This window comes from Sycon ciliatum, chromosome 12 (genome assembly GCF_964019385.1).
Source record: "Sycon ciliatum chromosome 12, ocSycCili1.1, whole genome shotgun sequence".
NCBI lineage: Eukaryota > Metazoa > Porifera > Calcarea > Leucosolenida > Sycettidae > Sycon > Sycon ciliatum.
Window position 1 is genome coordinate 24534538 of NC_088654.1, and position 10695 is coordinate 24545232.

At 45.7% G+C, this 10695-nt stretch overlaps 1 protein-coding gene across 1 annotated transcript; it reads right to left on the reverse strand.

Moving 5' to 3' along the window:
* Positions 1 to 713: 713 nt before the first annotated feature.
* LOC135828612 (protein sidekick-1-like) lies at positions 714 to 10090 on the reverse strand. The gene is made up of 7 exons (XM_065341037.1): positions 8899 to 10090; positions 8361 to 8660; positions 7354 to 7653; positions 6366 to 6665; positions 5604 to 5891; positions 4372 to 4656; positions 714 to 3045 (listed from the first exon to the last, which is right to left on the reverse strand). The coding sequence occupies exons 1-7, from the start codon at positions 9314 to 9316 to the stop codon at positions 2555 to 2557; spliced, it is 2382 nt and encodes a 793-aa protein (XP_065197109.1). The 5' UTR covers positions 9317 to 10090; the 3' UTR covers positions 714 to 2554.
* Positions 10091 to 10695: the final 605 nt, after the last annotated feature.

A 10695-nucleotide genomic window follows, 5' to 3' on the forward strand; every position in this document is an offset into this window, starting at 1 on the left:
CAAAAAGCGGTGCATGGGAAGCCATGACTCGGAGGTGGCAAGAAGCGGAAGAGAGGCAGGTGGCTGCAGCCCGCACCCGGACCGCCAAGTTCGCACCGACACCGTCCAGCAGCTGGTTGTGAGTCGGTTGTGATGAAGCAGTGGTGATACACACAAGCACAGAGGAACGTCTACGTCATTACGGTAAGTCGAAGTAATTCCGCAAGGCGTTTGTGTCTACAATAGGCTGGTTACTTAGCATTTTGTTTGTTTTTTTGTTACCATTCACGCTAAATCCAACGGTATTCGTACCCAGCACCCAAAATACCGTCGGTTTGGTATTGTTTCGACGATAGAAAGCTCTGTTTTATAGGGAGAACGAAACGGTAAGATTTCAACTACAAATTGTAGGGTGACATCACAAGCCGATCGTTGTGTCAGAAACCGATGCTGATCATGTCTTGAAAACACACAAAAAACGGTACAGGTCGACGGTCGAAGTTAGCGTGAACGGTAAAAATGCTAACCATGTCCAGATTTAAAGATGCCCAATACTATGTGGTCAAATTTTCTAGTATGGTGGGATGACAAGGATGACATTGTATTGTTATTGGTGATGTTCACCCCAGCACCACCTCTTTAGTTGCAGAGAACAAAGCCATTTCCTCGCCTTTCGTCATCATGCAGCCACCAACGCGAGTGAGGGAAACACAGGAAACCTAGGGGGAAGAAAAGTCAGCTTCACCTGACACGGAGCTGCTGTCTGTAAACAAATCTTGGACAGCAGCTCCTCAGTCAAAATCCTGCCAGTTTGTGTTTCAGAAAGTAGCACCAGATTTGACTAGATATACGTATGTAGCTGTTGATTACACAGAGGTATGACCAGCCCAGCATCAGTCAAAGGTGAACCTAACAAATGAGACATGCTCTCGGCGAAAGTTGTTCAGAAATCGGCTTCAGCTGCAATGACTTTGAAAGATTGTAGGTGCTGCAGAGATTTAGGGCAGACAGAAGATAATGTTAAAAGGACTAATATAATTTTAGGAGAGAAATTGAACAAAATCACGCAGCTCTGAGGCAGAATTTTCGCTTCCTTAACAAATTTTAGCACAGGTGGGTCCAATGCGCAGGCTATACACAGCAGCATGCGAAAACATAGGTCAGCCAACCTCACACGTGCATCTGCTGTGTAAAATTCACTGCTACAAGTCACCAGCCAAGCAAGGAAGCATCTCCAGGATTCAGTGGCATGTGATGTACTGTAAATATACAAAATTTCGGCGCTGCAAAATTTCGGCACTTCACGATTTTTGACATTTCGGCGGCGATTTATTTTCGGCGTGGGGTAGAGGGCATGGTATACAGGTATAGTGCGACAGATGCTGTGAAAAATTTCATCGGCGTTTTAATTTAGGCGTTTTGGGTCGGTGCCGAATATAGCCGAAATTAAATAGCTGCCGAAAATTTGTATATTTACGGTATGTAGATTGTATAGTTTCTGTAGTATAGTGAGAAGCGTTGTACTGGTCCCTGGCAGCTTACACAAAGTGGAAAAACTACAAAGCTACGGAACGGTTACGTGGACTTGCCTTCCTCGAATCATGCATGTTGATTAAACATTGCACTCACGCGCAGACGTATCCAGGGACCAATATTATAAGGCAGTATTTGGGCGGAGCAAGTACTGTGGAACACAGCGCAAAACAGGTTTGCGAGCAGCAGATCTTTACTAGGGTATTGGCCCTGTGACGTAAATCATTTTCTTGTACAATGTTCTAGTATTAATCACTCACCGGCCGGAAGAAGTGTAGAGGAAGATATTGCTACATGTGCACCAGTCCCTTTATAATCCCGCACCATTTGTGATAGGGAAATTATTTCCTGAAATTATTGCTGGATTAGGGAGTGTGCTGAATTAACAAATCTGATTCTCTGCTGCAATGTGCACGAAGAGGACATTTTGGTGACTGAAAATTGTGCTGGTTTATAGGGGGTGCTGGTTTAAAAAGTCCTGGATTAAATAGGGACGCCTGTATATTGACAAGTGCTGGTTCAGAGTAAGAACAGCACACAGCAGGTAGCAGTGACTGACTGTGGGCGGATTGTTCAGAGTAAGAACAATACACAGCAGGTAACGGTGACTGACTGTGGGTGGATTGTTTAGGGTGAGAACAATTCACAGCAGGTAACAGTGACTGACGGTGGGTGGATTGTTTAGAATGAGAATAACATAGTAGCAAGGACTGAGATCGACAGCGGATGTGGGTTCACGCAGCGAGGACTGAACAGGAACTGGCGGTGAATGATGGTTTAGAGATGAAGCCTTGGAACCAGGAAGCATTATCGCTGAATGTGCTGTGCAGTCTAATAGCGGTTACGCGATTAGATCATCAGTCGAGGTGCTAAGGCGATTAGCAGCTCACGCTATATACATGATACCCATAAGCGGTTCCGTTGACTTATGCTGCATACTTAGCGCCCATACGTGATTCCGCGGACTCACCAGTGTGACATCATTCACATAACCTCTATACCTTAAGCAGTTATTTGCACTTGCAGATACTTTTACCGTCACTCACGAAACTGTTTCCGACGGCATACAGTCGATGGGCAGTTCCTCATAAACGACGACACAGCCTTCGACAGGATCATACTCTCCTTCGGGAGTGTGGATTGCTCGGGGCTGGCGGCTTGGTGGGATTACGGCATAATCTGGCTCAAACATTGCAGCCGCCTTGGCTGTTTGAGTGTCTCCATCACTGAAATCAACATTAGGATCTGAGGTTGAACTCGGAGGAGCTACCAATGCACCATATGCCGCGTTGGTAGTGAGTACCGTCTCTCGCTCTGCCGCCGGCCCGCATATGTCAACGGCCGTTGTTGTGCTCAGTTTACTAATGGGAATGAGCGGAGCTCCACGCAAAACTGATCCGTGGTCTTCAGGTGTGTACTTGGGTTTCTTACCGCGCTTTCGTCTTATAATGATGATAATGAGAGGCAGAACCGTAAGCCCAAGTATGGATGATCCGATTCCCACAATCAAGGTTAGGGTGGAAGTGTCAGTACCTTAGCAGAAGGCAAGAGGGAGCGAAAGACGATAATCATGACCAGCAAACAGTCACTAAGTAAAAATGGCAACTTGGAAGCAAAAAATAGCTGTGAGTGTAACTCGGACAGTACCGGACCTTGGCGGATAATGCTCGAAAAGTTGGCCTATTCTGCTCGAAAAGCATTGAAATGCAAACCTTATGGCAGGCAAGTCCTTGAATTCTGCTCCATTTCTTTATCCACGTACCAAACATGCATGAAATTTACCAGAAAAGTACCAAATTCTGCCAATTTTTCCGCCGGCATTATCCGCCAAAGGCTACCTGCAAAGCATGCATCCAGGATATGTGGAAGATGCAAGCATGCATCCAGGATATGTAGAAGATGCAAGCATGCATCTAGGATATATGGAAGATGCAAGCATGCATCTAGGATTTGTAGAAGATGCAAGCATGCATCTAGGATCTGTGGAAGATGCAAGCATGCATCTAGGATCTGTGGAAGATGCAAGCATGATCTAGGATCTGTGGAAGATGCAGGCATGCATCTAGGATCTGTGGAAGATGCAAGCATGCAGCGCTGTGATGGCAAACTATTGAACACATTTTCTTTTGAAAACTTCAACCGTAAATGATTATCAGTGCATAGTTAGTTGCCTGGCGGGCTCTGTTCTTCACTGGGTTCAATGGCTTTCAAACAGATTGAAACCTGAGCAATAAATGAAATTATTTCATGGATGGGTTCTTCACTACGTATAGCCCTCTAGAGCCCTTGACAAGTCTTTTAGAAAGGAGAGCGGTAGAAAAGCAGGAGTGTCATAATGCTGTGTTCCTCATTGAAATCCAGTCACGTCTCTCAAGTTTGCGCCTCGCACCATTTCGCAGCCGTGTGTTCGCATGTCTAGGGCTACGCAACGCCCGGCGCGTTCTTGAGCGAAGCAACTGGATTTCATTGAGCAGCGCTGTAGGATGTTGCTTCAGTTAAACAATTATAGGTATCAGTAGACTCGGGTGGAGAACCAAGGATTAATTTATAAGAAGAAAAAGAGGAGCAAAGAGCAACAAGTTCCGCTACACTGGTGGTGTTAGTGGATATTATAGCAGGCCCGGCGGAACCGGTCCGGTTGGTCAGGCCATGGCCGGACCAACTTTTTGGCGACCAACATGTGTGTTACTGCTGATAAGGTCATGCGACTACCCTCCATGTCACACACAAACTGTATGAAAGACTAGGGTATGGCAGGTCCAATCAAAAACTGCTTCCGCCGGTCCTGTAAAATAATGTAAATTATAGCTCTTTGGTCCTCTTTTCTACTTATCAATCGGATAGGTATGTATATCTTACGCAGAGTCTTGGCTGTGTAGATAGGAGACAGTGGACTTCTTTGGCCATCGGTGTTGTTGACGTACACTACCAAGGTGTAGACTGCATCAGCTTGCAGTCCCTTCAATGTGATTGTGGGCTTTGGGCTGCATTCTAATCTGGGTTGACCTGGTCTGGATGAACCGGATGGAGTCAGTGTGGCCTCTGTACAGAATCGTGACACCCTGAAGCGACCCTGTTCCACCCGCACTTCCCCTGTGATTGTCGAGGATGTGGATGTGAAGTTTGCACTTGGCTTGCCAGGAACTGTGTATAGAGCATACACATGCAAACACACACACACACGCACACACACACACACACACACACACACACACACACACACACACACACACACAGACCCACACACACTCAGACGCACGTGCACACACGCACACACACACGTGCACACATACACACACACACACACACATTTGAACGTGAGACATAGCACTATGGTTTCGTGGAAGGATCCCTAAGCGTACCAGTGAGTCACTGGTCTTGTGCATTGCTACATTCTATACCGGTACCCAAGAATTCCACAGTATGAGTATCCAGCGAAGGCAGTTCATGGTTCACCTTACACAGGTCTACGGTCGTTAGTACGACATCGGCAAAATTCGTGTTAACATCACCTTCAGCTGCCCCACAGGTTCGAGTCCCTCTATACAAGACACAGCGAATCATCGGGCCATGGATAGCCACAATGTTTCATGCTTTCTTGTACCGGGGGCCCGATGGAAACAAATTGTCTTAGAGTGGGTTGTCTTGTACAGGGTCCGGGAGAAAACATTGTTTTTATAATGCGGAAACATCAGTTCTGACGTACACACGTAAAACAGCAGAAACATGTGCAAGTTCTGATAGTATATGAACTCGTTATACTGTATGGCAGGAAATTTTCGGACGGAAATATTTTCGGACAAAGCCGAATTTCGACCTTTCGTACGGATTATATTTTCGTACAGTGCTGCATGCTAAATGCATGTGTTTGCATGCAGTACGCATGTATAGTGTACATAATTTCACATGAACAAATTTTAGTACGGAATTAATTTTAGTACAAAAGAGGCCGTGTACGAAATCGTACGAAAATAAATTCCGTCCGAAAATTTCCTGCTATACAGTAAGATAAAGATGTTGAAACCCCAGGGGTTATCTAGTAACGAGGGTAGACCTGTAGGCTGAGTGGCAAGACCTGGCACTTGACTCACCCTCTTGAGTTGTAGTCACGTTGTAAGATTGCGAGTAGGCACCGAGACCACCAGTCGATACAGCTGCTACCTCGATACCATAGGAAGTGCCATAGTCCAGGTTGTCGATGCTGATGTGCGGTTCCGTTGAGTTCATAGTGAGGATGGTCTGCTCCTTCAGTGTTAGCTTGACCAGATAGGTTAGAAATTCACCGTTCAACAGCCGCAGGCTCAGTGGTGACCATCGAAAGTTGAGAGAAGACGAGTTGCTGTACGATATCTGTAGATTGTCAGGAGCCGTGCTTGGTACTTGGAGAAGAACACAGATGTTGGGAAACGAAGAGCAGGGCGGATCAAGGTATGGTGTGTCAAGCCACAATCATGCATTCAAAAAGTTCCCCAATAGCGCAGTCCGTAGCTGACATCTCACCAGAGAAAGGCTCTTCAAATCCTAAAAGAACCTCAAACAGGATTTTACAAGGATTGTGGAAGTTTGGCTTCCCGAATATCCCTCATAACACTGGACCTATAGCTGCATTGGGTGGAAACACACTTGTAAAAGCAGAGAACATAGCCGGACTGAAAAGCCTATCTGAAAGTCGAAGCAAAACAAAAACAGAAAAGTACTGGATTGGTGAGCTGTAAAAAGTAAATTATTGTGTCTGTTCCCGAAGGGAACACGCGACAGCCGCTTACAGCTGGTAAACCCAGTGGCATATGCAGCGCCTAACGATGTGGGCAAGGGGATAAGTCTCACAAAAAAACCATTAGCTGTATCCATACCTGCCTGCTTAGTCTGAAATGACTGTGGACGGGAGAAGTTTCCAAGACCTGCATCCGTGGCAGCCGCAACGACAGCGGTGTAGTTTGTGAACGGTTGCAAATAGTCGATAACTGCTGTCAGGGCAGGCGCTTTGACGGTGTGGTCTCTCACTTCGGTCACTGGATATAGTGAAGTGATAGTGATGTTGTACAGTTGTATTTCTCCATTTTGATCCAGGAGAGGAATGGGGTCCCACTGCAGCCTCACCGACGTATTGGCAACGGCAGTTACGTTTAGATTTGCAGGAGGAATGCCGGGAGCTTGACAAGAAATACAGAGAATGACATGGGTATCGACTACATCGTTTTCAAATCCCATATATTATATTGATAATGAGCAAGGGAGGCATCTCAAATTTTCAAGTCATTTCCTGCACACGGAGGACATCTTAGTGGAGGGATCTTGATAAAGATCAGCGCACTCAAGTGATCACACCTCACAAGGCTTTTTCCATGCACTGTAGTTCTGGTTTGTGAGCAAAGAATGTGTAGACAAGAACATTTTCAAAGGTGAAGACATCCTTTTTAGGATGCCGCAGAGTTGTGGTTACTTTTGAGTGGGAGTCTCATAAGATGAGAGAAATAAGATACGGCCTCGACCTCGGACTTATGGCCGATTAAGACCAGATTCATTAAGGCATACCATACGTGCGCGATTAGAGCCCTCTCTTGAGCCACTCTTTTCTATTCACCCTGCAATAGTTACTTAGTGCCCTCGTCTCAGCAGCAATAACTGAGTAAAAGAAAGCCGAGTATTACATTGGGCTCTCTCCAGATAAATAATGAAATTTCTTTCAAATTGGTTTACAGTTGAAAAGTTCAGCACATGGAGCACAAAAGCCGGTATTGTCTCGACTAGGCCTTTCGCACTATTACTTTTCAAGTCGAATACAACGGTAATGAACATCAGTTCATTAGTTCCCCCAAAAATTGGAAAATAATCTCTTACCACTTTCAGAAGTTGTGATTGACTTCTCTGTTTCACCACTGTAATCTTTTTGTCCATTCTGCACTTTGGATCTGGTGGCATAGACCACATATTCCTCAAGGTTGTGAAAGTGAATCGAGCCAACGGATGAGCACTTATCCTCGCGGCGAAGACTGGCTGGTATAGGTTGCAAAGTGCCTGTTATTGTCGGAAGGATTGTTGCGCAATATTTCGCAACACTCCAAAACGGTGACTGAGATGTAATATGAACAGTGACACTGGTTGACGTAGCGTTGAGTGTTACATTTGGCGGCCCGGGTACTGTGGCAAGAAAGACCAATACCAATAGGTTAACTCGGATACCGAGCCAGTAGTGAATGTAAAATAGAAGAAAACACATGGGAACGAGTATGAAGCAAACATCCACGACTGTAACAAGATGATGAGCAGTCAGCGAGTGCGATACAGCGTTTCTTGCTCTCATGCACATGGTGTTAAGATTAATGCTGTGCACCATGTACTGCTGCATTGTACATGTGCATGAAAAACCGTTTGAAACCGCAAAAAATAGAAAATTTAAAACGGTCTCATAACCACTACATTCTAGCTGTTGCCGGATAACTGGTTATCATCCGGTCTAACTGTTTAAACCCTAGTCAAAAGTAGCGCCGTGATTCCACTTCAATTGCATCATGTACGCTCCAAAAAAAAGATCTGAGGGCTGCAGGGGTCGCATGAGCCATGGCGCTGCATTCGGCACGTGGGTCGGATTTCTTAGGCCATGACTGTAGGTACGAAACCCACATCCCCTCAACTCAAGGCATCCACCCACATCACCTCAACTCAAGGCATCCTTGTCGGCTCCTTACATGCTATGGCTCCCCCGGTGTAACACAGCTCATTGTGGATGTGGATATCATTCACCCCAGCAGTGGTACATTCCATTGACCCCCCCCCCCTACCCTCACCTACACACAAAGCGGTTGCTAATTTAAACAGATTGTTTATGTTTAAACTTAAAGACTTACCTGCTTCCTGAGTTTGGAATGATGTCGGGTGGGAGAAACTCCCTGTGCCAATACGAGTAGCAGCACTAATGATCACCTCATATGTCGTGTATGGCTTCAACTGTGCTATTTTTCCACTACGGGCAGGGGCAGTGAATGTTCGACTTGAGACCTCGCGCATAGAAAAGATAGCAGTAACGTTCACGTGGTATGATATGATTACTCCATTCTGTTCGAGTAGGGGTATCGCGTTCCACTGTAGCTTAGCAGATGTGTCCGTGATGTCAGTAACAGTGAGATTAGGAGGAGCTTGACTCGGAACTAGAGCAGTGTAGCACGATCAGAAGAAAGAACATTACATGCATAGGGTTGGAGTTTGATCATGTCAAAGTCTAAAACAAAACAAATTGTGATCCAGCAAGAAAAGCGGGAAGACGTCCAGAATACTACTAGTACAGAATTGTGTGATGTGGTATGCATGTTACATGGCAAGGTTTCAGGGTTTTGTTCTCCCTGTGCCTTCCTAGGCTATGAATAGCAATTTCGGTGGTTTCCTTACCTCCCTGCGGAGTTGTGATATAATGCAGGCGAGTGGCACCATCGTCGCCTCTTCCATTTTTCACCCATCCGGTGATGCTGTAGATAACAAACTCCTGAACATTTTGGAACTCAAATACACCCTTATGTTCACACTTGCTAACAGCTGTTGGCAGCAGAGCAGCAGGAATGCTCTGAAAATCACCTGTACTCGTGACGCCGAAGCCAACGCAGTATTGTGCGGTTCTCCAGAATGTTGAAGTGGATATCATGACGACCCTCACGCTGGTTGATGTTGACATCAGTGTGAGAGCTGGCTCACCTGGTACTGGAGAACATAGGGTGCCACAAGCATCGATAAGCTTTCGGCTGCTTGCATCCATGATGCACTTTACTGCTAACATATTGCACAGTTCAGTGCCTTTCCTTTGCCGCATCATACAGCTTCAACAGTCCACATAGCTATGGTATTTCCAGAATCCCTCTAGCTCTCAAAGCCGAATTTGCTACTTCTAAGCTGGTATTGCTATCTATCACGTGGTCATACGATTATTTATTTGGAGATCACAGACTGAGGTCACTGTTTTGCACCAGTACACTAGCGACTCGACATGTCATCAGCGCTAGAAGAGGTGTTCTACTATCTGCCGGTGTATAGTTCTTGCCAATTGAGGACGTAGCTGGCTGTTTTGCCAGCGCTTGTAAATTAGCTATTCTCAAGACGATCATTTGTGGCGTCAGGGGTGATGGCCCTCGTATTCTGGGATCCTGGCGTGGCTAAGCGGTACTGCTCCAGGAACTCTTCTAAGGTGAGGCAATGTTGGATTGATGGAGTTTTGTTCGTAGCGTGTTAGTATATGCTGTGGCGTGACTCGTTTGTAGACCCAAAAATAGTGTGATATTGTGGCCATTTTCGAGGGATATGCAAGTTTCAAGGTTCCCTTCAGAAACTTTTTTCCAGGGCTTAGCGCAATCGATCTACACCCCAAAGGGAACATACCTGCAAATTTTGAGCGAAATCGGAGAGATCTACTTGCCCACATACTTGGGTATTCTCAGACATGCTCTCTTAATATTGTTAGAACATAATCTCAGTAAGAACAACTACGCAAGCGCAGCACATTTTTCCACAAGCATCAGCCATTTTTTCTTGTCTAGTGCCAGTTCAAAACAGTAAGAAATATCAATATTGGCGTGCTTTATATCATTTTTGATATTGTCAATCCATCTGAAATTGGGTCGGCCACGTGGGCGCTTGATTGGTGGACCCTAATAAAACGTATTCGGCAAGGTACTCGTATGTTCGGGCCTGGTTAAAATCTGGCTTCGGAAAATTCACTTTTCATAGCTAGCAGGTTCGGCCTCATTTTCTCTGTGCTGCGCTGATGAGTCCACAAAGGACCGTAGGAAACAGTTCTGTCCGCATATTGTGCATTCATATTGTATATTTTTTATATGAGAAGGTTCACTAGTGAAGTGAAAAAGAGTGAACACGCTCCAGTGTTCCTTTGCCCCTACCCTACATTCTCTGCTTTCCTGGACGCAAGTTCAGGGCATATAGGTGCTATGTGGCCTCCGAACCCCCTACTTTTCTTTATCGCCGTGGTTGGCTATCATCCACTCTCTTCACATTGGTGGAGGTTATCACTGAGTGCGTTCGATTACGCCTATGAATCGATTCATGAACGGAATTTGGTGCATTCAAGTCGTTCGATTTTCATGTCATGAGCCTTGGAATTGGTTCGGAATCCATTCGCCCTTTTTGCATGCGGTGATGTGAAAATCCAGGGGCGATTCATGAACGGATTCAACGTCGATT

Coding starts and splice junctions, on each gene's coding strand:
- LOC135828612 (XM_065341037.1), bottom strand. CDS start 9,316: ATGATGCGGCAAAGGAAAGGCACTGAACTGTGCAATATGTTAGCAGTA. Junction 4,657..5,603: donor CGTGACTACAACTCAAGAGG/GTGAGTCAAGTG, acceptor CTCTATACACAG/TTCCTGGCAAGCCAAGTGCA. Junction 3,046..4,371: donor CTACACAGCCAAGACTCTGC/GTAAGATATACA, acceptor CCTTCTGCTAAG/GTACTGACACTTCCACCCTA.